Below are 27,490 nucleotides of genomic sequence, written 5' to 3'. Positions count from 1 at the left end.
GAGCACAGACACACACGCGCGCACACACACACACACACACACACACACACACACACACACACGCCAGCTTCAGCAAGGGAGTTCAGAAAGAACACTGACACCATGTGGAATATTCAGTTCTTCATTTTTCTCTTCTGCAACCCCAGGAGGGATAAAGATCCAAGTCAGTAACAGCCACCCACCCACTTGGGGACAGAAGCAGAAGCAACATGGTGGCTCCCTCCAGCACAGTCACCTCCCCAAGTGGCCAAATCTCAGCTGAGATCATCCACTTGCACTCCCGTCCCTGACCATCACGCATATGCCAGTTCAAGGGCCAGGCCAGCCGCACCCAGCACTCACTCAGAGTTGGAGAAGGACCAAGGCCCCCAGTCCCTCCAGAAATAGTTATTGGATGCCACTAAATGTGGCACTAGCTTTGGTGCTGGGGTTATGCTTGTCCCCTCCTATCCACCACCTCTGCTCCTTTCCTGGCATTCTGGAGTCTGTCTCTACCATAGGGACAGCCCCCTGGTCATGGTGCAGCCCAGGTGTTGACAGGCCAGTGCTACAGCTGACCAATCCTGGGAACATTTCTCGCCTCTGGAGGGTGCCAAAAAGCCCCTTCATTCGCTTCCTAAGGCCTGGGGTACAGACGGGAGCAGCCCATCATCAACTCATCCAGGCTCCTGGGTGAGGAGTGCTGATCTTAATTCCTCCCTCAACACACGCTGGGCACTTTTTCAGGCACCCTTTGGGAATGGGATACTTCTGGAATGCTGTTCTTTGGGGCTCGGAGCCTCAAGGTACTGCCTTTTGATGGGGTCTCAGGAGGGACCTGTTAAGAGCCAGTTTTCAGGCTATCCCTGTCCCCACACACACCACACACAATCTCCTCTGCCGTGCGCAGCGCCGGTGCACTACAGCGCCTCCTCCTGGGGGCCGGGGTGCGGCGACAAGGCTCCGCGGTGGACGCGCTGGTGCTTGAGCAAGTGCTGCTTCTGACGGAAGCCCCGGCCGCAGGCGGAGCACTGGTAGGGCCGCTCGCCCGTGTGGTTGCGCTGGTGCCGCGTCAAGTTGGGCTTCTGGCTGAAGCGGCGGCCGCAGTCGGGACACGCGTAGGGCCGCTCGCCGGTGTGGATGCGCTGGTGGATGGTGAGCGCCGACCACCACGAGAAGCTCTTGCCGCACTCGTTACAGATGAACTGGCGCTGCTCCCCAGGCCCGGCCAGGGCCCCGCGCCCCCGGCCCCACGGTGCGGCCCCACCCCCCTGTGGCGTCTGGGGACTGCAGGGCTGCACAGCCAAGTCCTGAGGGGCCTCAGCTTGTGACTCTGCACCTGGCTCCGGGTCCTGGACGCCAGGCCCAGGGCTCCGGCGCTCGGCAGCGGCGTGCGCACGCTGGTGGGCCCGCAGCGCCGCTCGGCTAGGGCAGCTCTGCCCACAGCTGGGGCACGCCGCAGCCTGGGCGCCCGGCAGGTGCGTGCGCAGGTGCTTGAGCAGGTGCTGCTTCTGGCGGAAGCTGCGGCCACAGTGCAGGCAGGGGTGCGGCCGCTCCCCCGTGTGGTTGCGCAAGTGCCGCGTCAGGTTAGGCTTCTGGCTGAAGCGGCGGCCACACTCGGGGCACGCGTAGGGCCGCTCGCCCGTGTGGATGCGCTGGTGGATGTTCAGCGAGGACCACCAGGTGAAGCTCTTGCCGCACTCATTGCAGATGAACTGGCGCTGTTCTCCGGGCCCCGAGGGGCCAGGGACGGAGGTCCGGGCCCCAGGCTGGCCCCACCAGCCCTGGCAGAGCCCCAGCCAGGCCCACTCTGGGCGGCCCCGTGGTGTCCCAGGCCGCAGGCGGCAGGCCCGTCGTACAGCGGCTTCCCGGAGCATTTCATGCAGACCAGCGCGGGAGCCCTGGCGGTCCCGGGCGTGTGCGCGCTGGTGAATGCGGAGGCCCACCTGGTGGCGGAAGCAACGTTCACACTCAGGACACGCATGGGTGGCGGGCCGAGAGTGGGTCTTCTGGTGCTTGAGTAGGTGCTGCTTCTGGCTAAAGCGCCTTGCACACTCCGGGCAGCAGAAGGGCCGCTCGCCCGTGTGGTGCCGCTGGTGGCGGGCCAGGTTGGGTTTCTGGCTGAAGCTCTTGCCGCACTTACCGCAGAGATACGGCTTTTCTCCGGTGTGGGTGCGCTGGTGGATCTTCAGGGACGACCACCAGCTGAACCTCTTCCCGCAGTCCACGCACACAAAGTGACCCTCTCCAGCAGAAAGTGTGGGGTTCAGAGGGCCAGGGGCGGCCCCAGGAGCCCGGCCTGCCAGCAGCCCATCCTGCTCAGTGGGAGGAGCCCACCTTGGACCCCCAGTCTCTTCCTGTGTCCCCAGACCCCGAGGTCGCCCCATGGTCTGGCATGGCAGGAGGCCCCGATGCTGCTGGAAAATGTTCTCCTTGTCCTTCTCGGGAAGCACAGCCTGTGTCTGCAGCAGCCACTCTGGCTTCTCTTGCTTGATCTTCATCACCAGCTCATCTCCTGCCAGGGGCAAAGGGAGAGGATGGAGACAGGTCACTGGCTGCTCCCCAGAGTGCAAAGAAGGAGCAAGAGAGAGCAACAGGTGGGAGAGGGAAGAGAAAAGCTGGAAGAAGGAAGGCAAAGATTTTTTAAATGGAAGAGGAAATAAAAGGCAGTAGGGGAAGGCAGAAAGGACACGCAGAGGGCAGGCTGAGATGTGGATTGTGAAGGAAAAAAAAAAATCTCACCCTGCTTTCTCTACCCCAAGGCCCAGGAGATGCAGAGGAGGTTAAAGAAACCCTCCAAGGGCTGGGGTTGTAGCTCAGTGGTAGAGCGCTTGCCTAGCACGTGTGAGGCACTAGGTTCCATCCTCAGCACCATATAAAAAAATAAACACATAAATAAAATGTATTGTGTCCATCTACAACTAAAAAACAACAACATCCAATGAAATCTTCTGGCCCAAGGGAACAAGGAGAAAATGGTCAGATGTGAATGTAGGCCAAAAAGGCCTCAACCCCGGAAACAGGGGTTGCAGAAACAGGGTTGCCTTGCCTTTGTACTACACCCAGGCCACTTCACTCACTGGAGTCCCACGTGCTGCTCCTGGCCCACACTTCACACCTGTGCACAAGTCTCCAGAGGTACTTTCTGTGCCTACCTCAAACATCAGAACTCCAAATGAAAATGCCTACTTTAGACACTAAGGAATACAGACCCTATGATCCCACACGGAGATCCAAAGCTGGCCAAACTAGGGATGGCCGCGTGAAGGAGGCGTGGGTTTTGAGGTTCTGCAACGTTCTGTCAGTGTGGGTGCTGATTACAGGAGTGTACTCACTATGTGAGTATGTATGTTATACTTCATGAACGCTCTCATTCCATAAAGGGGAGATGAAAGCAAACAGTGGTGAACACAGAAGGAATAAAGTCTAAACAAACAGGTTTCAGCATTATAGAGACAACAAAATAAAACGAAAGAAGTAGAAGAAAAGTATTGACAAAGGTAAAAACAGAGATTTTAGGTGAAGGAAATGTAAAAGTACCAAAAGGATTCTGAAGATCCTAAAATACTATTTATTGACTTTATTTCAAAAAATTGAAAATCTTTGTAAAAAGATGGTTTTGCAAGAAAATATCAATTAAAGCTAACCCAAGGATAGATAGAAAAACTGATTATATAAATAATCAGAAGAGACTGAAGAGAAAGTCAGATTCTACCCCACGACAGGGAATAGGCCACAAGACTGCAAAAACAGGCTCCACTAAAACTTCAAGGGAAGGATTAGTCTCTGCTATTTAAACTATTACGGGGAGTAGCAGGGAGGGAAAAGTCTATTAAGTCGGGCATAACTCTAGCATCAAAACAAGACAAAAGTGGGGGTAGGCAGGAAATTATAGGTTTACTGTTCTTTGGACAAATGCAAACATTAGCAAAGCAAGTTCAGTGGCATTAAAAAGAATGACATATTATAACCCTGCTGGGATGTTCCCCAGGAAAGAAAAGATGGCTTGACAGAATCATGACATGACTGTATTAAAAGTAAAAAACCTCATACCATATCAATAGGTGTGGAAAAAGTCATCTTCTAAAATTTAGCATCATTTCTGAAGGAAAAGAGGGAGGGAAATAGTAAAGAAGGGAAGAAAGAAGGAAAGGGAGGAGGGAATGAATGAATAAATGAATGAATGAATGAAAGAACGAACTAAGAGCATAAGAAAATTTCTTAACCTGACAAAAGATGTGTACTAGAAATTACAACAAACACTACAACCAAAGACAAAAGATTAGAAGCAGTAAAATAAGGGTGCTCACTATCACTGACACTATTCAACTTCATACTTGAGAAACCAGCAAAGCCGAGGAGAAAAAAGAAATATATAAATATGGGAAAAGAAGAGGCAACTGAGCTTATGATTTTTAACTTAGAATATACAATAGAATCCACTGAAAATGGAAATACAGCAAGATTACCAGGTACAAAAATTAATCACTTTTTAAAATGGCAATAGAAGCTGGGTGTGGTTGCACACGCCTGTAGTCCCAGCAACTCAGGAGGCTGAGGCAGGAGGATAGCAAGCTCAAAGCCAGCCTCGGCAACTTAGCAAGACCCTAAGCAATTAAGTGAGACCCTGTCTCAAAATAAAAAATAAATGGCTGGGGATGTGGCTCAGCGGTAAAGCCCCTCTGGGTTCAATCCCTGGTACCAAAAAAAAAAAAAAAAAAAAAAAAAAGCGTAGTAAAATGAAAAGATGGAAAATATACACAATATACACAGAAACATGAGAAAGCAAGTAGGCACAAGGGCATCCTGAGGGCATATATTCTGGGAGCATATCCTGGGGTTCAGACTTTTTGAAGGATAATTGAACAGGACTTGTTAAAATCAGAAGTGTATAGAATCTTCTATATAGAATTTCACTCTAGGTATTTATCCTGAGAAATACATACCAGTGGACCAGGCATGTCACTCAGTGGAAGAGTACATGCCTAGCATGCACAAGGCCCGGGCTTCAGTCCCGGGGCATACGCACGCGTGCTTGCACATGTGCACACAAAGAAATATGTAAAAATACAAAGAGAAGTGCTGAGAATACTCATTGAAATGCAATTTGTAATTAGCAAACAATGGATAACAACCTAATTAGTAAACAATGGATAACAATCTAAAGAACAGTTTTTAAAAATTATCATTCTGTTCATGATATGGGTTGTAACTGATAATTGAAAAAATTGGAAAATAACTATATATACCAATGTGAAAAGATTCTTAAACATTTCAAGAGAAAGCAAAAAACAAGTTGAAAAAATTACATGAATTATTTGACCCAATTTATGAACATAAAACTGCATGTCTCTATGTACATACATATATACTTACATGGCCCAGGATGTTGTGTACAAACCTGAAAATGGTGTTTGTCCTCTGAAATGATAGGACTGGCTAGAGAAGGTAGAGGGGATCTTTACCTCATCTGTCATTTGAATTTTTCTGTATGTGTGTGGTATTGGTAATTTAATCCAGGAGCGCTCTACTACTGAGCTATACCCCTAGACCCTTTAATTTTTATTTTGAGACACAATCTTGCTAAATTGCCAACTCTGGCCTCAAATTCTCAATCCTCCTGCTTCAGCCTCTCAAGTCCCTGAGTTACAGGCATGTGCCACCACTCTGGCTTGTATCTTTTGAATTTATATGAGGATATTCAAATAATATAATTTTTAAAATATATTTTACAATATTAAAAAAAAATTTAGTTGTAGTTGGACACAATACCTTTATTTATTTTTATGTGGTGCTGAGGATCAAACCCAGGGCCTCGCAAGTGCTAGGCGAGCGCTTTACTGCTGAGCCACAACCCCAGCCCTCAAATAATACAATTTTTAAACAATAAAAAGGAGTGGAGATGTGACTCAGTGGTTAAGCATCCTTGGGTTCAATCCCCAGTACCAGATATGTGTATGTATGTGTGTTTGTATGTATATGTGTATAACATACACACATATATAATTTTTAAATCCTTAAATATTTTAAAGAAAAAACCCTCACTAATAATCTGGTAGCCTTTCATTCTAGGGCCCAAAGCCCCACCCCCATGGCCTCAGGGCCATTGTGGGGGAGGCTATCATGGAAGTTACCTTTAAGGAGCCAGTTTCCCTCCTTGCAAATAACTTCATAATGCTTCCCCTGGTGCTTGGTCATGAAAAATCATTTTAGTGAAAGTAACAATTTGAAAATGAAAGTGGTGATTGAAATTTATTATTGGGGCTGGGATGGTGGCTCAGCGCTCGCCTAGCATGGGCAGGACCAGGGTTCAATCCTCAGCACCACAAAAAAAAAATAAAGGTATTGTGTTGTGTCCATCTATACCTAAAAATAAATATTAAAAAAAAGAAATTTATTTTTGGCAGGAACTGAACACCCAAGTGCAATGAGTTTAGTTGATTATAGGAGTGTTTCCATAGCTGTGATGAAATGTGGCCCGGGGAGATATTTAAGGGACTAAGTATCCAAATTGGCAGCCTGGTAGTGAATACAAGATATATTCAAACAAGAGGGACCACTGTCCCTGAGTGACACAGTATCCATTAATACCCCAGAGCCCCCCCCCCCCAGGTTACTGCCTTGCTTGGTAAAACTTGGCCTTAATATCCAACAAGTAGCTTTCCCCTCTCTACCCACAGCCAGAAAGATGTCCCCATGCCTGAAGGCCTCAGAACTCCAGGATAGAGTTCTCACAGCTGCTAAGAATATAAGAATATAAACCTAGCACAGGTCCCCTGAGGTCCTGGGACTGAGGAACAAGGTGTGCTAGGCCCTCAGCCTGTCCCAGGAATATATCCCTTCAGGGGTCTGGTATTGATACAAAGCCTCTGGCTTGCAGGTTATATTCCTCAGTCATCATAAAAAACATGTTTTAAATCTTAAATGGTTCAGATAAAATAAAAAGATGTTAAATGGGGATTACCATTTAATGGGTACAGAGTTCCTGGGTGATAAAAAAAGATCTGGTTACACGGCATTATAAGTGTGCTTAATGATACTGATGTACACTTAAAAATGGTTAACTTGATAAATTTTACATTATGTATATAATGTAAAGCACTCCTGGATTAAATTACCACAACAACAAAAAAGTGGATATACAACATATATAAAAATTAAAAGAGGAGATGAGGATGTAGCTCAGTGCTATAGCATGCACACAGGCCCTAGCACTGAAAAAAAAAAAAATTAAAAGAGGTAATTCTCAGTTATCTGAAAAATGTGGCACTCAGACAGACCATTCCCTTAAGTCTGGCCAGGTAAGAACTGGCTATAGCCTAGGAGTGGGTCTCGATATCTGTGCCAGCATTTTCCCTCTTCCCTACAGCTCCAGGGTTGCCTCAGAAGTGCCCTAGGGAGGACAGAGGGCCCTGGGAGTCTCCAAGTCTCCTTTTGTCAGAGCCACCTCGTGGCTGAGGAGTTTATACGGGGAAAGTGTCCTCAAGTGCTTAGCACACCTGCACTAGGCTTCACGGTGACTGCCTAAATACCGTAATGTCTGCGTCTTACAGAAGCTCTCAGGTGCCAAGTGAGACTTGAACAGGGCCAGCCTGTCCAACTAAGGGTCCTTATCAAGACCCAGCTCAGGATGGGTGGTTTCCACACATGACACTGCCCCTCCTGGAGCGTGCTGCTAATGCTTATCTTTTACCCAGTTCATGGCCTAATTTTTGTCTCAGTCTTAAAGTCCACTGAAATGATTTTTCTGGGAGGGAAGGTGGTTCTCTCCACAGGGGTCATGGGCTCTGGGGACTATAGAACAACTGCCCTGGGAGGGGAGAGGCAGATAAGAAAACCAGTCACACTCTGCCAGGGGGGATTCCTAAGTTGGGCTAGGCCTGCCCTGGGACCCCATTGCTGGTGGGGGAAAGGGATACAGCCACTCTTCAGCCCCCACCACATCAGGACAGGGCTGGTGAAAGAGCTGGGCACTGTGGCAGGAGGATTACAAGTTCAAGACTAGCCTGGGCAGTTTATCAAGACCATGTCTCAAAAGAAATTTTTAAAAAGAGCTGGGAGGGCTGGGGGCGTAGCTCACTGGTAGAGGGCTTGCCCTGCAAGAGTAAGGCCCTTGGTTCAATCTCCTGCACTAAAAAAACAAAAAGCAGGGGTGGCAGGGAGTGGCTGGGAGAGCTGCTCACAGGCAGAGGCTACAGTGGCATCACACCTGTAATTCATTACTCTGGAGGCTGAGGCAGGAGGATTGCAAGGTCAAGGGCAACATGATGAATGAGTCCCTGGTGCAAAATAAAACTTTTTTTAAATTTTAAGGTCTGGGGATGTAGCTCAGTGGTAGAGCACCCCTGGATTCAAATCCCCTGCACAGGAAAAAAAAAAAAAAAGAGCTGGGAGACCTCCTCATTGGTGCCAGGGGCTGCTGCAGCCCCAGCACAGAGCTAAACAGAAGGGCTCCTGCCAAGAACACATGACCAAAGAGAAAAAATTTCCATTTCTGACAGCACTTGCCGGGCAGATACCAAAACTGAGGGCTGTGTTTCATCATAGCCAACTCTGAGCCAAGAAAGACCCTGAACTCTGAGTGACCCCAGGAGCTTTCCTGGGCTGAACTGAAGAAGTTTGCTGATCAACAAACAACAGAGTCTGCTCTAAGCAAGCAGCTGTCCTACCCAGAGTGCTAGAGCTTAAAACATCTCAATTCCTGCAGCCATGCCTCTGTCTCCCCTGGCTTGGCAAGTTAATGGACTGGGCTTTGTCTTTTTTTTTTTTTTTTTTAATCCCACAGTCTCTGTTCTAGTCTTTGGATGACCTTCAAGTCCAGGTCTCCACCCTGAAACTGTACATTCTAGATGCTCAGGGCGGCAACTTGTGTTTGGCTCCAGGAAGGACAGGCAGGCAGGCCTGGGACAGGAGGAGGCCACTTTCTCTCTTACCTGTGCTGTCACCAGGCAGGCCACTCTCCATCCCTGAAGACCTCTCACAGCATCAGTGCTGGCCAGGTATCCGCCCTGCCATCTGAGAGTGAGATGGGAGCAAAATAAAGAGAATTGGCCTATGGGACAGGATGAAAGCCGGACTTCCGGACCCTCTCCCATCTCAGACCTCGCGCTATTTCTCAGCTCTCTTCTAGGACATCGGTTGAGATGTGCAGGAGTTAACAGCACCAGCCTGTGGAGTTTACATTATGTAGTTTTAAACACACACTGCAATTTTACTGTTTTTAAAAATTCTGGCTTCCCTTCCTGCCCCCTCCATGTTTTAAATTAGATACCCTGACAAACTTGGAAAACAGAAAAAGCATATGGCGAATTGTTTTTAATTGATTAGTTTCAATTATGAGCACCCTGAAATAAAGCTATTTTATAAAGTCACAAAACCCCTAAGGAAATAGTAGATCTTAGAAAATCACCATTATTTGCACACATTTACCAAAAAGCAAAGCCCTGGGGAGATAAAGAAGAAAAAGACTTGGTCCGTGTCCTTCCATCATCTGTTTTAGGAGGTAGTATATAATCCTAAATTAGAAAAATAAAATAAACTTAAATGCATCAATATAGATAGATACCACAGTAGTGTTCAACTATCAGGGCAAGGGCTGGGGCTGTAGCTCAGGGGTACAGCGCTCACCTAGCATGTGTGAGGCACTGGGTTTAATCCTCAGCACTGTGTAAAAATGAAATAAAGATAATGTGTGTCCACCTACAACTAAAAAATAAATAAACAAATATCAGAGCAAAAAAAAAATGCTTGTTGAATTATTAAAGAGAATTTTAGGAAGTGAGAGAAAAAGATGTGAGAGAGAGAGAGATCATGGACACATGACACCATACTATGAACTGCCGCGACAAGGGATGACTTCATGGAAGAGGTACAATTTCAGCTTGACCTTGAAGAATAAATCAATTTAGCGCACTAACAATTTCAACATTTTTCCCCCCAAACAAAATAATCTCTTGGAATGCATGGGTGCCCCTGTGAGGTACTGTCCCTGGTAGAATGTACCAGGTCCTGCCCAACTGCCAGTCTTTCAGACTTGGACTTTTAACCTCTCCCTCTCCTGAAACTCCGCCTCTCTGCCCAGTCAAAAATGGCAAAATGGCATAGTTTATATTAACCAAGAGGAAACCAGGCAGAGAGGGTCCCCGACATGTCCAGAGTCACAGAGGTGGTTGAATGGCACAAGTGGTCAAAAACCCAGGTCTCCTGACGGCCCTAGTCAAGAAGGCACCCAGTAGGCAGATGGCCCCCACCCCTCCTCATCAGCGGCCCATCTTTCAGGGTCCCCATCCATGTTCCAGAACAAAGCTAGTCAGGAACCCTGCCAGGGCATCTCAGGTCACCCTAGACAGGGTGCTAGCTCACGGGGCCCTGGTTCAGCCATCACTCTTCTTTCTTTTAGGCTGTGGTCTTCTAACGCTTCCTGCCTGGAGCATGGCTGGGGGCAGATGGCATGGCTTCTTGGACACCCCAAGCTGTTGCCTGGGAGTCCCCTCTGAAGCCCCCACATCCTCTGCCTGGCTGCCCTGAGCTTCTTCCTTTCTCAACGTCACCTTCCCAGAGCGGCCTCCCCTGGCACCTCAGTACCCAGCAACAAGCCTAACTGCACCTCGAGTTGCCCAGCGGTTTCCCACCTGATGTGCTCATCACTGTCCCCAGGCGCCCAAAACCCCGGACAGAGCCCCCAGGAGAGGCACATAACAAATATGCTGCCCAGCTGGGGACTGCGCTCAGACGCCGGCTCATTTTGTCACCACGCCAGTGCCCACGGTCTCTCCTGTGGCCACACCTGGCTTCATCCTCCTGTACCCCTCAGCATGGCACGGACTCCAAAAGCTGCCCCAGAGACTCGCAGCCCAAGCTTCAGGCGCCTGGGAAGGGGCTCTTCCAGGCTTCAGCCAAAGCTCCTGTTTGGCCCCCTCGGCTTGGCAACCCCTCACCAGAAAGCCCACTCCAGCCAAGGAAAGCCTTGCCGAGACCCCCTTCCCCCAGGGTCCCCTTCCTGAGGGTTCTGGGCATATCTACCGAAACTGGAATCTGGTCTCTGACAAGGTAAGAGAGGGGTATGTGGGTAAACAGGAATCTAAAGAAAATTTAATTTCCCTGGTGTAGAGTGAAAGACACCTTCTTGGTTTGGGAGTTTTTTTTTGTTGTTGTTGTTGTTGTTGTTTTAATGGTACTAGGGATGGAACCCACTGAGCTACATCCCCCCGCCTTTTATTTTGAGACAGGGTTGCAGTTTGCCCAGGCTGGCCTTGAATTTACAATTCTCCCTCAGGCTCCTGAATTGCTGGAATTACAGAGGTGCAGAAGGACTGAGTATTTTCTTCAGAAACTTCTCATTGTTAAGTTCTGGCTCTGTCCCTTTTGAAACATACATAAGTCTTTTTGTTTTTTCATTTTTTATTTATTTATTTATTTATTTATTTTGGTACCAGGGATTAACCACTGAGCTACATCCCCAGCCCGTTTTTTTTTTTTTCTTTTTCTTTTCTAAGAGAACCAGGGATTGAACTCAGGAACACTCAACCACTGAGCCACATCCCCAGCCCTATCTTGTATTTTATTTAGAGACAGGGTCTCATTGAGTTACTTAGTGCCTTGCTTTTGCAGAAACTGGCTTTGAACTTGTGATCCTCCTGCTTCAGCCTCCAGAGCTGCTGGGATTACAGGTGTGTGCCGCCATGCCTGGCCTGGATGTCTTTCTTGAGGACCTGGGGGCCATCCTTCTGAAAAGTCAACATGCACGAAGGCAGGCCCTTCTCCATGCAAGGGCAGGAGCCTGGCTCTGGATGGTGCCTGGCTCCAAGCTACAAAGTTAACTCCTGTCATAAAAATATGAAAAGCTGGGCTGAGGTTGTGGCTCAGTGGCAAAGCACTTGCCTCACACATATGAGGCACTGGGTTTGGTCCTCAGCACCACATAAAAGATAAATAAACAAAATAAGGATATTGTGTCCACGTATAACTAAAAAATATATATATTTAAAAAAATATGAAAAGCTTACTTTTCCTTTGGGTAAGGGTAATTAGATAGCAAGTAGTCACCCTAATAAGTAGGTAAAATGAGGCTGAATTAGATGAGACATGGTAGTGTCACATGCTCTTGAAGAGCAGCTATGATTTATCTTGAGAACGGATGTGCAAGATAGAGGGCCCCTGCCTGGCTCTAACCAAGCTGCGAGTGCTCTCTGCCCAGCCGTCTTGCAAGTGCCAGGAAAGGCATCACGTTCTTCCAACGCTTATTCAATCAAAACAAACAAACAAATAAAAAACTATTTTCTTGGGCTGAGGATGTGGCTCAAGTGGTAGTGTGCTCGCTTAGCATGCATGAGACACTGGGTTCGATTCTCAGCACCACATACAAATAAAATAAAGATATTGTGTCCACCTGAAACTAAAAAATAAATATTAAAAAAAAAACTATTTTCTTTCTCTTCTATTTTTGTGGAAGGCCTTTCTGGGTGATAGAGATTTCTTAAACTCTATTTCCCCAACAGGGGTCTGCCCTCACCCCTGCTGTATTTTCTTCCCTCAATACTGGAGATGCCTGGGAGAGGTGGGAAGCAGGAAGGGGAGGGCAAGGCCCCAGGAGGGGTCTCGCTGAGAGTGGGAGCTCCTTCCTTGGCTTCTGCACCCCACTCCTTGGAGAACCTCTTGCCAATTGACTTAATATCCACCTAAAGAGGCTCAGAGGATGGTGGGCCCAGGCCACGTTGATGTGGGAAGACTTTGAAGGGGTCAGAGCTTGGGCCATGAATTTGAGGCAAGGACAGAGGGACAGGACTTAATGTACCAATACATCCAGAGGTTCCTAACTCAAACCAGAGACCCCTGCTTTATCTACTTCAGCTTCCAGAAGCTTCCAGGACCTAAAAGCTGCCTCAGGTGGCAGAAGGGCCTTGATTCTTGGTGATCTGCCCAAAGCTGTGCCTCCCTGTCCTGGGCTGCTGTCCTGAGCCACCCCAGGGTATGAGGGAGAGCAGCCCTGTGGTCTAGGTAGAAATGGAACTGTTAACAGAAGGAGGGGGCCTCATGGGCCCAAGGGCATGAAGTGAGAAGTAAGGGGGACACACAGGTCAGGAATGGGAATAAGCCATGGCTTTGGGGACTCACTATACCTATGTGCTCGAGTGGGAGATGTTTGGAGACCACACCCTGGGAAAGCCAAGCCCAAAGCAGTCCCTCCACATGGACACCCCTTCTAGATCCTCCACACCACCACGAATGCCCAAGATTCTCCCCCTCCATCATGTGAACTGGCTTGTCCCTCCTCATCCCCAGCCCTGACATATCACTTGGCTGACAAGAGAGACCCCAGGCATCAGGTAGATAGGCTGCCCTGCAGGATGCAAGGCTCCACAGCCTAGTCTAGTACATGTGGGCCCTGACCTGGGCTAGGCCACCTTTCCCTTCCACTCTCCATAAGTACCAAGTACCAGGGAATCAGGTCACACACAGGGGATAAGTCTCAGGACAAGGCTGGTCACCTCCTATTCCTACCACCTGCCCCTGACCCAGCCTCCCAGCAAAGGGTTGGGCTGCAGTTCTGATAAGAACCTCCTCAATGGGAAGGCCCTGACGGCCAGCTGCAGACCACACAAAGAGTGGATTGTGGCCTGCAGCAGGTGGTGAGGCCTGGGGGCAGAGGAGGTAACAAAGGGGCTTTGGTGTTCGCAGAAACTTAGGGAAAGAGGGAAGGCAACAGCTGGGGCAAGGAGCAAGGCCACACCCCCCACCTCCTCCCAAACCACAGGCATCTGCAACACACTCAGGTCCCAGGTGGGGAACAGGAACTGAATGCAGCTCATACATCCTTTGTCACCAGTGGGCAGGACCACAGTGCCTTCACCAGGAGCTGAGGCTTTGAGCTGAGCAGCCCTCATCCTGAGGCCCCACCAGGTCCTCACCACATCAACCTTCCACCTACACCAATCACCCTTTGCTCTCCCAGGAGACCCAGGCAGGAGACACCTGCCCCAAGCCTCCATTTCTAGCATTACCTTCCTTGCCCTCTCCTCCTCGCGGGCACCACCTGGTGGTGCTTCTACCTTCCCAGCATGCCCTGGCATGCCCCAGTATACAGGACAGCTCCTGCAAGGGGACAGCCAGGTCTGCACCCTGGTGCCAGGCAGGCTCTTAGATCAGCCTTCAGAGGCACAAGTGCGCATCTCCTATACCCTCATTTACCTGAAGGGCATTGGAGACTCCCTGAACACCTTGACCTTGACCTGGCTATGCAGGAGGGTGGTCAATAGAGATAGGGAGAGAACTGCGAGTGAACACGGACTGGGTACCAAGCTCTAAGCAAGCACTGTCCATGTCGTCCTTCAGCCAGGGAAACCAAGGCTTGCTCAAAGTCACACAGCCGGCAAGTGCTGAAGCTGGGACCAAACTGAGTGGGGCCTGCCCTTACCAGGGTACTTTCCCCTCACCATGGGGGGTTCTAAGAGAAGGAGCGTATCTGAGAGCAACTGTGACCAAGATGGCCTGAAACTGCCACCCTCATTTTAGGGGCTTGGCTTCTATACACACAGGGTTATTTAAATTCAAATAAATTTAATTTAAAACTGGGTTTCTCAATCACACTGGCCACTTAAGTGCTCAACAGTCACATGAGTCTAATGCTACCCTAATAGACAACCAAGGTCATTTCCGACTTACCAAAAGGGAAGATCCAAGAAGGTAGGGACATTGTCCCTCCTGATCCCTGATATTCAGAAGGTGCTCAATACTGAGTCTATGAATTAATTAAACAAATGGAGGACTCTGAAGAGATCACTTTTCTGGCCCCTGTCCCTTGTCACTTATAACAAATCCCTCAGGATAGCCAATGTTCTCTGCCTGAGAACTGAGTTTTAGTTAAGAGCAGCGAAATGTTCATTTAAAATATATAATCAAAGGCATGTGGGAAACTGATGTAAACACCACACACAAACACACCCAGGCTCAGTTGCATCTAAAATTCAACAAAAGTTCAAAGATGCGAAAATACGGAGATACTGATGCATGTGAGACCACCTGCCACACTGCACAGTGGTCCCCTCTGGCCACAGCTGGCTTTCCAAAGCTTGCTTCAGCTACATACACACAGCCAACCGGGCCAGAACAAAACATGATATACCAAGAGAAACAACATTCTCGCAACACTTATCACAACAAACTGTTATAGCTGTTCTTTGATGCTAGTTATTTTTAACTATTAATGTTGCCTAGTTTATAAATTAAATTTTATCACAAGTAATTTTAGGGAAAAACAGTAAATACAGGATTCACAATGACAGGCATCCGCTGGGGGTCTTGGAATGAATCCCCAAGGATTAATGGGAATCTATTGCATATGGAAATATAGAGAAAGTGAAATAGTTTTTTTTAAATATTTATTTTTTAGTTGTACACAATACCTTTATTTTGTTTATGTATTTTTATGTGGTGCTGGGGATCAAACCCAGGGCCTTGCACATGCTAGGCAAGCACTCTACCGCTGAGCCACAATCCCAGCCCGTGAAATAGTTTTTTAAACTCACAGACACATCTACAGATCCACAGACACACAAACATATCAGTCGAGAACGATGTCAACACAAATCATTACACAGCACACTAGGGAAAGCAGAAATGGAATCCATTATGACACGTGTCCTTGAATATTCAAGGCCATCCCTACAGGTCCAAGAAACAGAACTCAGGGAGGCAGGACTGGAGGCACCACAGTGAGCTCTGAGCAGTGGCTTGCTGGGTGACCTGTGCTGGGGTGAGGGGTGGTGTAGGCCAGCAGGAGCTATGGAGAAGCTAGAATGGGACAGAAAGTTCTGGGGAAACAACTAGGCTTTGCTCAGTTTAGCCTGACACCCTCCAGGGCCTGGCCCAAGGGCAGCAGCAGGCCCTTTCTCCTGTGGCCAGCTCTAATTCTGAGTTGCCACAGGGCTGGATCGTCAGCCCAAGACTCCCCCTTGAAGCCCACTCCCCAAAGCAGCGAAGATCTCCCCACAGCTGCACATCAGGACCACATCATAGTCTGAAGTGGGAATCAGAAGCCCTGAGTCTTGGCCCCCTGTCACTGACACTTCAGCCATCTGGGCCTCAGGTTTCTGAATGCAGATGACTGAAAACAACCCTTCCATGGGTTTGTTATAAGCATCAAATGAGGCAATTTGAAAAGACCACACTGCCTGAATCCTACAGACTGGACAGTGTCTTTTCTCTCCCATTACTACCCTTTAAGATCAACCCACTCCCACACTTCCCAAGCCCAAGCTGCTTGGAAAACGACGCCCTGGTGCTCACCCTTCCTAAGCCAGGACTCCTGCCAGCTGCTCTGGAATCTTCAGAGGCCTGTACCACCAACTCTGCAAGGAGGAGAGGACTGGATATGGATTTCATTGTGTCCCTCCTGTTGCTAAGCCCTCTACCATTTCTAGCCCTGACCGTGTGAGCTTCCATCCCCACACCCAGCATCAGACTTGCCCAGAACCCTCTCAATGGCACCCTTGTGCCCTCCTCATGCCTCACTTTGCCCTCTTCAACTCAAACATCCACAGCTCTCCCTACCAAAAAGCACCAACAGCCCATAACTGAACAGGTCATTGGGTCCTACCAGCACCATTTTAATGCCTCCAAGTTCTACTGCCCCTGCCTGAGTTCCGGTCTACTTTTCACCTGGATGACTTCAATGCTTGATTGTTTATCTGGCTCTGCCAAGTTCTGTTTCTGCCACCCAGAACCCAAACCAACTTTTCTAAAATTGAAATTTGAACATTATTTCCTTACTTAAAATCATTCAATGACTTCCTCATACTTTCAGATTTAGCTTAAAATTTCTTGTCAAGGCCAAAACCTGGCCTGTGGTCACCTCTCCCACTGCACCCAACATACTCCATCTCCCAGTATCCAGTTCCTGAGCTTGAGCTTGTCAAGTCTTCACATACCCATCAATGACTCTTCTTGGAATGAACTTGCCTGACTTCTCTTCTCAGCCCAGATCAGGGATCATTTTGCCCAAGAAATCTTTTCTGTTACACCAGAATGGTAGGAACTCCTATGCTTAACCTATTCACCATTCGATCCAGTACCATATCCATGGGATTACTGTTATCATCAACACTTTCTCTGGATCTAGTAGTGGCACATGCTTGTAATTCCAGCTACCCAAGAGGCTAAGGAAGGATAGTAATTTCAAGGCTAGCCTCAGCAATTAAGGAGACCCTGTCTCAAAATAATATATAAAAAAGGAACTCAGTGGTAGGGCATTTGCCTAGCATATGCAAGGCCTGAGTTCAATTCATCACTTGCCCCGATCTCCCCCCGCCCCCCAAAAAAAGACCTTTTTCTGTCTCTGCAACAAGATTAAAGAATTTTAACACAGGAACACAGGGGTGCTTCCATCTCCTGGTACCCACTACAGGCCGTGCGCACTGTAACCATTACTAAGCCTTGTTATAAGGGTACATTCAAATAAAAGAAATTTCAGTCTAAAACAGATTAGAAGCTCAGAATTAGAATCTTGGTGCTGAAAGAGAACAAATAACATCTAATCTCTTCATTCTGTAGATGAAAACGGAGATTCGAAAAGAACATTAAGGCGGAGCCTGGACTGCCAACTTGCCTCCAAGCCTCCAACCCTTGGACTTAGACCACACCCAACTCCAGCCGCACTCCATCCTGCCCTGAAGGAGGCAGCATCTCTACATGCCCCACCTTTACAGAGGAAGAAGCCCCCTCCCAGCCCATCCCAACCCACGGAGATCTGACAGCAGTGCTCATTTTCCTGGAACAGAGGTTTGGGAAGACCATGCACACAGCTGCAACTTCTATGGTGCCTTCCTCTCACTATTCTTTACCTCCAGTTCCACCTCCCACCACCCCGCTCATTTAATCGCACACTTATTGAGCACCTACTATGAGTCTTTCTGCAAAGAGCACTGGCCCCCAGAAGCTGATCTACAGGGGAGGTGGACACAGACAGGGAACTCAGAACAACAGACCAGGTCAGGAGGGGCGGTGCACAGGAGACCCTCCGCTCACCATTAGGTTCTCCCTCGCATGCTTACGGGCCTCCCTCCTGACCTCGCTGCCCTGTCCTGCGGCCCTCTCCACCCCGGGCCAGGTCCTTTCCCCCTCGGCTGTGTGGGGATGGAGAAAGTTTGGGGCCCGGTGCACCGGGACGTGCGGGGCTCCCGGAGGCCCGCGCCCCCTCCCTCCTCTCCAGCCCTGGCCGGGTGGAGCAGCGCGGGAGGAGCGGGGCGGGCGCCGGGCCATCCTTCTCACTGCCCCTCCCCGCCCTAAATGCAGAGGGACTCGGAGGGAGGGGGCCGGGGAAATAAATACCTTTGACTTTGTAGCTAAGGTTAACGGGAACTGCCACCCCGGGGGCGACTTGGGCACCGGGCTCCCGGCCCTGGCCAGTCCCGGGGCAGGCGGGGAGGGCACGCGCACCTGATTGGCTGGTGGTCCTGGCCGTCCCCCAGGCCGTCCGGCCACCCGATTGGCTGTGCGGCTCAGATGACACGCCCGGCCCTATCGAAGCAGCCCGCGGGGCGGCCCCTTTGTTCTCCAGAGCCAATAGCCGGGGGGGCTGACCTCGCCCCGCGGGCGCGCGGCCCCGCGCAGCAAACGCGTGCGCTGAGGGCTGTGAGGAGGAGGCCAGGCGCGGTCCAGCCACTGGTGACCGCGCGGCATCACGGCGCCCTTGTCCGTCCTGCCCTTGAGACCAGTCTCTCGGCCTCGGCGCGCCCCACTTCCCGTACTTGCGCGTATTAATGTCTGAACTCAGGGCGCGCGTACGGGTTCGGTAGTCAGTTCGCCCCGAGTGTTGCCAGCCACTGGTGTCTGGGCTGGGAAACCATCCCGAACCACAAAGCCGCCCCGGCTCTGAGACTTCCCCTCGAGCTCGTGTTTACTCTGTCGCCCTTTTTCTTTCCTCCCTGAGAACCTGTGTTCCCTGGGTGGTGCTGCACACATCGCAGGAAGGTGCACGTGCCCGGTGCGTGCGTGTGCAGAGGGAACCTCCAGCAGTGCCTGGTGATAATGTTTAGGGCGCTCCACGCGAGACCGTGGAAACGGATGCATTCAACGCCTTGGTTTCTAGCTGGGGAAACAGGGTCTGATCGGGTTAAGTTACCAGGTCTAGTTTCACCGCGCTCACTAGGGCTGTGATAAATGGAATCATCTCCCAGCTGCTAACCTGATCCAGATGGCCAACTAGGGTATACAGTTCCCAGAGCCCTCTGGGAAAATGTAGCCCCAATTGGAAGGAAATCCCTCTCACTTATTCCTCAAAGGGGACAAGACTGGGTCAACTCCCACTGGCAGGTTTGTCCGCAGAGCTGATGAGAAATTGCCTATGGAGGCAAGATTCAAATAAACACAAGTGGGGCTGCTCTCTGACAGCCCTGTGAAGGAGGTGGACCTGATGTTCCTTAACCAGTCAACCCGGGATGAGGCATCTGCTTCAGGCCTAGCTGCTGTTCAGGCTCAGAGGCGCAATAGAAATTGAGGGTCAAGATTCTCTTCATTTTGCCACTTGCTTCAAGTACAGTTTTCACAAAAGCTATTTTTCTGTCTCTGGACTTTGATTTTATTCATCTGTAAAATAGTTAATAATTTTCTAGTTGCCCACATATCTTACTGGGCCTTGACAGTTATATTTGGTTATAAAGGATAGAAGCACTTGAGCTCCATAAAACCCAACACACCCTGCAGAGCTCTTCACTAGCAGTCTCCCCTTCAGGGTCTCCCTCACAGGGTTACTTTCTGGAGGAGGAGCCACAAAGGCTCCTAGGACTCAGGCCTGCTTCAGGTCTTCCAGCAGAGTGTGACTGACCCTGTGAGGTCACTTCCACTCTGAGCATGTTTCCTCCTCTACAGAGTGACAGACTTCTCCAAACTGACATTCCTTGGCCAAGGGCATTTCAGGGGTAGAGAGGATGAAGCACATCTGAGAACCTATTCTCATTAAGCTAAAAAATAAAATAAGAGGAGAAGGCTTTTTAAGAGAAAAAAAGGTTGGGGAAGACCCCAATCTCTTACCACAGTGTAGAGAAACACTTGTGGGGTAGGAGGTACAGGACTTTCACATTAAAATTATAAACAGGTCTGCATTATTTAACATTTAAAAAGATAATTCAACACTTTTGTGTAGAAGGGAAAAAAAAAAAAAGAAAGAAAAACTGCCAGTTTTTCAGAAGAGAAGGGAAGCTCCTGAGACAGCTCTGACCCCTCCCGCCTGGCCAGCCCTCCCCTGTGACCGCTGTCTGCGCGAATGCTGAGCAAGGGCTTGGGAACCACTGGCTCCTCAGAAAAACTCAGGAAGGAACCAGAGGCAAGTCCACTGTCTCTACTTTCCCAGCTTCCTCAAGACCATCCAGGTGGCCTTCTCTGTCCTTCAGACCTCTCCTTACCAACTCAACCCCAAACAGTGGGCAGCACAACACAGGACACCCAATACCTATCCTCACACCCAGGTCAAGTCCCTTTAAGATGACAATTTTTCTTGAGGTTGGGGATATAGCTCAGTTGGTAGAGTGCCTGCCTCACATGCACAAGGCCCTGGGTTCAATCCCCAACATCATTAAAAAAAAAAAAAAAGAAAGAAAAAGAAAGATTTTTCTTAAGGTTAGTACCCCTGATCTGATTCCCTGTCCCCTCAGCCCACTGGAACCCATATACTCCCTAAAAGAGGCAGATGGCCAATGGACATTCTTGAGACTATGCCCTGTGTTCTCAGGTTCTGACAGATAACTTGCCTTCAACTATACAGGTTTTGATTTAGTACCAGGGATTGAATCCAGGGGCACTTAACCACTGAGCCACATCCCCAATGCCCCAACTTTTTTTTTTTTTTTTTTGAAACAAGTTCTCACTAAGTTGCTTGAGATCTTTCGAAGTTGCTGAGACTGGCTTTGAACTTGAAATCCTCCTGCCTCAGCCTCCCAAGTTGCTGGGATTACAGGCATGAGCTACCACACCCAGCAACTACACAGGTTTCTAAGTGGCCCAAATACTCCCCAAATCAATATGAAGCTTTGAAGGTGTTGGCTTCCATCCCACACACTAAGCCCTACTCGCCTCTGTCCATCTCTTCACTTTGTACCTATGTTCATCCTCTCCAGACCCAAGCCTCACAGGGGTCTGGAGACCTCACAGTAGTTCTGATCTTTGAAACCCATTTCCATCACATCAAGTACATAGTAGGCATTTAATACTTACCTTAACCAAAAGCAGCAGCAAACTCAATTTATCCAAAAAGTATGTGGTGGTGATGAAAAGGGACAGGTTCAGGAGCCAGACAAACCTGAGCTTGAATCGCCTGTGGTGACTACCAGTTACATGACCCCCGAGCAAATGTTTTCATGTTGAAAAGGCAAACAAGACACCCCCTGCACAAGGATCACATGAGGCAGTGTAGGGGAACTTCCCTGCGGGTGCCATCCACATAGGCAAATGGTGGCTATTCTTAAGCACCACTCTGTGCTGGGTGCTGGGGATAAGTGCAGAGATTTCTAATATAAGCAAAAATAAATGCGCTTGTTGATGGCTGACACTCAAATATGTAGGAAATCCCCATATTCCTCCCCATATGGGAGGAAGACACAGTGAAGGACCTGCAGCAGTGAGCCAGTGAGATCCCACAGGACACAATCAAATCTTTCCCGGTAACTGGCACCTGAGAAGTCTGACCTGGCCTCAAAGAAGGCTGAACACCTGGCCATGTGGATCTGCACCCAACGTGTGTGGGATATGCAAGCTGGGAACTGTCCTTACTGCTCAGAATTGCCTATCCTTCCAGAGACTCCTTTGTCATGTTGTCAACCCTCCGGCAGGGAAGGGCTGCAAGTCTAACCTAAGTCTGTATGTCCCACTGTCCCCCAAAAGGACTGTCAATGCTAGCTGAAGTAACTGGAAGGCCAGGTGGTGAGAATGACAATGGTGGCCCTGGATTCACCTCAGTGGGTCAGTGACCAGAAACCAGTTATCATCGAGGAGGGTACTAGAGATGGAACCCAGAAGCACTTTACCACTGAGCTAAACCTCCAGCCCCTTTTTAGGTTTTGAGACAGGATATTGCCAAGTTGTCCAGGCTGGGCTCCAACTTGCAACTCTCCTGCCTCAGCCTCTGGTCACTGGGATTAAACATGTGCATCACAACCTAGCAGGAACCAATATCTTGGTTCAGTTAACTGGAATGCTGGCCCACCACCCAGAGACTGAGCCCAACTTTCTGGTTTGCTGGCCACCTCCTCAGAAGAGGACTAGAAGGAGGGTGTAGAAGCCCTCAGCTGTTGCCAAAGCCTCACACAGCCCTTCCTTCCCAGGAAGAAGAGCCATGTTCCTCCCTCCAACTCCACAGTCCCCAGGGAAAGGAACACTCCCCAGCCACCAGTTCTAAAACCAAATCTTTATTCTCTAGTCTGAAAAGGAGGGTAAGTGGTTGTTCTGTTTAGATCCAGAGAACAGAACAAGGCCCAATAGATAGAAATTATAGGAAAGCAAAATTCGATCATTATAAGGAAGAATTTCTAGCAATTAGAATCATCCTACAATAGAACCAGGGCCTCAGGAGGTGGGAGCTCCCTGTCACCAGGAAAGGCTAATATCCACATGCTGGAAATCTTGAAAAGGACCCTCAACCAGGATCTTCCCTTCAGCTGACCCTCCAGCATCAGTGGGCCAGTCCTTCCTTCCACAATGAGCTTTGGAAAGAGTGGAAGAGGGTCAGCCCTGGGAGGGCCAATTAGATAAAGCCAGACAGACCAAGGAGGAAACGCCTGGGAAGGTGATCTTCAGGGAGGACGAGGATTGAATCACTGACAGTATATCGGCCTCTGCACGCCTGGGATTTCAGCAGGGGCATCAGGAAGGGGGCACAGGTAAAACCAGCTTAGTTTCATCTCTTGGGCTGAAGAGGCCCCAGCTGCCTGACAAGGCCAGCAGGTTCTCCAAGGCATATCTAGCTGGTCCACTTTTCCTCCGGAGCTTTCCTTTACTAAGGACTGTACCACACCTATTTTCAAAAGTGACCTGAAGTAACTCATATAAAGACTGGGACATTAAGGCGTTAACACCAGAGGATGGACTCTTCCTTCCCACCGGTGGCTCCTGTAGCCAAGGGCACTAAGGGTAAATGGAGCTGCTATTGCTACTTTTCCAGGGCACAGAACAGTCAAGGTGAATGTCAGAAACACGGCTCTAAGGGGCTTTCCTGGCCATCCGGGTTGACTCCCTCACTAACAGGGCCCAGCTCACTCCCGCCTCTTCTTTCCCTTCTGAATTCGCATCCCTCTCCGTCACCAGCTCCAACACGAGCTACCCAAGCCACTGCCACACTCCTGCTGCGAAGGAGCCCAGGGCCTGTCTCCGTCCCCCACAGGCCCTGCCCTTCTCAGATATCATGCTTCTTTTGGTGGGTCAGGAGTCTCTCCTCATCGTCAAAGGTCTGGCCACAGATGGCACAGCAAAAGGCGCCATCTCGAATGTGGCTCTTGCGGTGGGTGATGAGATTGGACTTCTGACTGAAGCTGCGGTCACAGTCGGGGCAGGCGTAGGGCCGCTCGCCCGTGTGGATGCGCCGGTGGGACACCAGGTTGGACTTCTGGCTGAAGGCTTTGCCGCAGTCGGGGCAGACGTAGGGCTTCTCGCCCGTGTGGATGCGCCGGTGGGCGGCCAGGTAGGGCTTGTGGCGGAAAGCCTTGCCGCAGTCGGGGCAGACGAAGGGCCGCTCGGGGGCGTGGTCGCGCCGGTGGGCGGCCAGGTGGCTGCCCTGGGAGAAGCGGCGCCCGCACTCCTCGCAGGCGAAGGGTCGCTCGCCGGAGTGCACTCGGGAGTGCGCCACCAGGTGGGTCTTCTTGCCGAAGTTCTTCCCGCACTCGGCGCAGGTGAAGGGCCGCTCCCCGGTGTGCTGCCGCTGGTGCGCGCGCAGGAAGCGCTCCAGCCGGAAGCTGCGCCCACAGTCGTCGCAGCTGTACAGGGATGGGGTCGCCTGGGCCTGGTCTCGTGGGGGTTCCAAGGGGGCCTCAGGTGGAGGCTCCGCCGCGGGCTCCGGAGCAATCTTCTCAGGGCCGGGCTCTGCCGAGGGATCCAGCACCACGGCTGAAAGCTGGGGGCTCGCAGCACCGGTGGTGGCCTGCGCGGAGCCCTCAGACCGCTTGTGGATCTTGCTGTGTGACAGCAGGTTGGGTTTGTGCCGGAAACGGCGCCCGCACTCAGTGCACGGGTAGGGCTTCTCGCCAGTGTGGATGCGACGGTGCGAGGTCAGGTAGGGCTTGTTGGTGAAGCGCTTCCCGCATTCTGGGCACTGGTGGGGACGCTCACCAGTGTGCACTCGGCGGTGGGCGATCAGGTTGGGCTTGTGGCGGAAGCGCTTGCCGCAGCAGGCACACTGGAAGGGGCGGTCCACGGCGTCCCCACCAGGCCTAGGGGCGGTCACAGCAGGGCGACCTCGGGGCCTTGGCCCCAGAGCTTTGGCTGCCGCCTCCTCCAGGGCCTCAGCCACGTGCACCCGCTTGTGAGCAACCAGCTGGTCCCACTGGGCAAAGCTCCGGCCACAGTTGCCACATATGAAGGGCCGAGCCTCAGGGGTAGGGGGATGGCACCGCCGCAGATGTGCTCGAAGTTGCTTTTGTCGCCAGAAGCGTCTCTCACATTCAGGACAAGCAATGGGCCGCTTTGCAGCCGAGTGGGCCCTCAGATGCAGAACCAGGGCCACCCAGCCTCGGAAGCTCTGCCCACAGAGGTGGCAGGTGAAGCCCACGTCTGGTGTGGCAGCAGCATGGACCTGATGGTGCAGTGCTAAGAAAGGGGCATGGCGGAAGCGCCTCCCACATTCAGGACAGGGCAGAGGGAGCCGCGCCTGGCACCTTCGGGTATGAAGCCACAGGGCCACCCAGCTCAAGAAGTGCCTTCGACAGTGGGCACAGCGACGGGCCCTGCCTAGGGCTTGACTGCCTGACTGGGCCAGTTTGGTGCCCTGGTGCCTCAGCCCGCTGGACTCCTTCTCCAAGGTCTGAAGTGACTCCTGGGAGGACCCTGAAAGGAGCCTGGGCTGGGCTGGACCCATGGCCATGGGGCCCCTGCAGCGCCGTTCCAGCATTGGCTCTTCCTCTGCTGAGGGTGGAAAAGCAGAGTCACTGCAGAGACCAAGACTTCCACCCCAGTTCCTTTCCTCCTAGGAGACCCCAGACCCCAAGAGCAGCCCACCCTCTATGGACTCCCAGAGCCCTTGACACCAATCTAGACTCTCTTAATTCCTTGTAGGTTATTTATTTCAATCTTGGATCTCTAGGTAACATTTCAAGGACATTTATCTTGTATCTTTATTGCCCCTGAAGCTTTCAGAAAGGAGGGATACTGACACTTCTTGGAATCCCCTTGTGACAGCTACCCCAGTGTCAGGAGGTGAGTAAACTTCCAGGGTCAGCTGCACAAACACTCCAGCCACAGGACTCACCAGAAAATATGGTCACATCTCCCTACAGTGCCCTATGCCTTTTCAAAGCTTCCCTGTGGCCTTTCCATGTGTCTGCTATTTCCTATTGCCACATTTGAGCTCTGAGCAACTTGGAGAGGCTGGCTGAGCAGTCACTGAGTGCCTTGGTTGACAGATGATGCAAGTGTGAGGCAGCAAAAGGGGATGGGCCTTGCCTGAGGTGACACTGTAAACCAAGAGCACAACCAGGACTGAGGGACAGGTCTTCTAAACTTTCAGGGCAGTGTTTTTTCCTTTCAAAGACCTGAGTTTGCAAGATGTTGCAAAAATAAATTGCTATAACCTTTCATTCCTGCAAGGCCACAGGGGAGGCAGTTTAAGCCTCACCAACCTCAGCTTCTCTGGGCAGCAGCCTGGAGAGTGAGAACAGCCTTTCTTGGTGACAGGAGGGGAGCCTGGGGCACCACTCCCAGCACAGACTAATGCCAGGCCACCGCCTGTCCAGACTGCCCACAATCTGCCCGCCTGTCCTCCTCCACCCACACACACTATTAGTACACCGCAGAGCTCTCCCGATCCAAAGAACACCCACAGACCGTTGCCCTGGGGGGAGGGAGCAATCCCTGGCTCTGATTCCCTTGGGGTACTGGGGATTAGTGGGGCAAAAGAGGGGGAAAGAAAGAGATGGTAATCTCTGTCCCCTGCCTAGTCCTGCCCCAACCTGGTCAAGGGCTGCCCATGTTCAGTTCTTCCACAGCTCTGGGGAGCTCAGATTCCTGCTGGAGAGCCGCCTACACAGAATGAAGGCTGGGATGGCAGTTGGCCTCCTAAGGGACCTCCTGTACCTGCTCACAGGCTCCATCCAGACACAGTCCTAAATTCCCTACAGTCTGTTCTCTGGGGGAATACAGACGTGACTCATCCTCTGAGGACCGAATGAGCACACAGGAAGATGAGAAAGGGGTCCTTGGCCCAAAGGCCCTATTCCTCTGCCCCGATTGGGAGGACTGAGCTTTGGGGCTGTAAGGTGGTTTGGGAACACAAGGGCCAGACTCTACCCTGAAGATTGCAGAGCTGGGGATGAGGCTTTTTCCAGCTCTTCCTGGGGATGTTCTTGGGGATACTTCTGCCGCTGCAGCGCCTGCTTCGGCCCACACTCCGATAGCCCCCAGATGTCAGAGAAAACTGCAGCAATAAAGACACCCCTACCCCCATGGCAGAGCTCAGACCTCTGACTGCAGAGAGGCCAGCCTTACCTGTGGGGAGGGGAGAGAAAACATATGTGAGGCTCTGCGTTCTGGGGCGTCATCTCTGTGTTCTCACCAGTGTCCAACCCTCCCCCAACAAAGCCACAGCTCCAGCCTTAAGCCCCACAGCCTGCGTGACAGTGACCTTAATGGATCCTGAATGTTCAAATGAGTGTCGCTCTTCACTAAGGAAGCGCATTGCTGCCTTTGGGGGTCACCTCCTCCCCCGGTAAGGTCACAGAACGAATTCTCTATTCGGTGGCAGGGGTCTTTTCCTGGTGGCCAAAGGCCGGCCCAGAGCAGTAACTCTGGAATCCCTGCTGGCTCCCCTTCCCCCACTCTCCCTACAGGAATTCCAGGCCTGTTTCCCATGGGGCTGCCCAGGGCGCGCCAGAGTGACCAGGACTCGGCCAGAATCCCCTTCGGCAACTTGGACGGCCCAGGGTGGTGGAAGGCCGACACCCCGCTTTTGTATTGGTGCGTGCCCTCCGTCCGCGTTCGCGGGCACGCGGGTCCCGCTCCTACGACAGAGCCATTTCGGGTCCCACGCACGGCGCAGCCCGCGGAGCCTGTGCGCAGGTGCGCTCGCCCCCGCCCGCAGGCCCCCCGCACACCCACAGCCGCGCACACTCACGGTCACGCGCCCCGCAGGTGGAGCCGCCCCCGCGGGCCCGCAGAGCCCCCCGCGCCCCTGTCCGGGCCGTACCTCTCCCGCAGGCTCTGCAGGGGCGCCGCGCCCGTCCATGGAGCCCCAGGCCGGCCTCCGCGGCCCGCTCCCAGCCCAGCCGCGGCGACAGCGGCAGGTTCGAGTTCACAACTGCCAGGCCCGTCCCCAACCTCCCCC

The 27,490-nt window shown here is 51.1% G+C and overlaps 2 protein-coding genes across 16 annotated transcripts; both read right to left on the bottom strand.

Annotated features, from left to right (window-relative positions):
* Window positions 1-105: 105 nt before the first annotated feature.
* Znf775 (zinc finger protein 775) lies at window positions 106-27,420 on the bottom strand. Of its 8 annotated transcripts, XM_040291285.2 has the most exons (4): window positions 18,304-18,404; window positions 16,264-16,325; window positions 8,913-8,994; window positions 106-2,494 (listed from the first exon to the last, which is right to left on the bottom strand). In XM_040291285.2, the coding sequence occupies exons 3-4, from the start codon at window positions 8,941-8,943 to the stop codon at window positions 900-902; spliced, it is 1,626 nt and encodes a 541-aa protein (XP_040147219.1). In that variant the 5' UTR covers window positions 8,944-8,994; window positions 16,264-16,325; window positions 18,304-18,404; the 3' UTR covers window positions 106-899. The 8 variants fall into 8 exon arrangements, with proteins under 8 accessions (XP_040147219.1, XP_077896930.1, XP_005326712.1 ...); XM_078040804.1 differs by lacking the exons at window positions 16,264-16,325; window positions 18,304-18,404 and adding an exon at window positions 27,353-27,420; XM_005326655.5 differs by lacking the exon at window positions 16,264-16,325 and having other exon boundaries at window positions 18,304-18,421.
* Repin1 (replication initiator 1) lies at window positions 22,358-27,490 on the bottom strand. Of its 8 annotated transcripts, none has more exons than XM_078040797.1 (3): window positions 27,353-27,490; window positions 26,458-26,584; window positions 22,358-25,077 (listed from the first exon to the last, which is right to left on the bottom strand). In XM_078040797.1, exons 1-3 carry the CDS (start codon window positions 27,389-27,391, stop codon window positions 23,357-23,359), a joined length of 1,887 nt encoding a protein of 628 aa, XP_077896923.1. In that variant the 5' UTR covers window positions 27,392-27,490; the 3' UTR covers window positions 22,358-23,356. The 8 variants fall into 8 exon arrangements, with proteins under 8 accessions (XP_077896923.1, XP_077896924.1, XP_077896925.1 ...); XM_078040798.1 differs by having other exon boundaries at window positions 22,358-25,074; XM_078040799.1 differs by having other exon boundaries at window positions 26,458-26,655; window positions 27,353-27,483.

The sequence above is a fragment of the Ictidomys tridecemlineatus genome, chromosome 2, assembly GCF_052094955.1.
Source record: "Ictidomys tridecemlineatus isolate mIctTri1 chromosome 2, mIctTri1.hap1, whole genome shotgun sequence".
Classification (NCBI taxonomy): domain Eukaryota; kingdom Metazoa; phylum Chordata; class Mammalia; order Rodentia; family Sciuridae; genus Ictidomys; species Ictidomys tridecemlineatus.
Note: the sequence above shows the minus strand (reverse complement) of the source record. Positions and strands in the feature narration are given on the sequence as shown.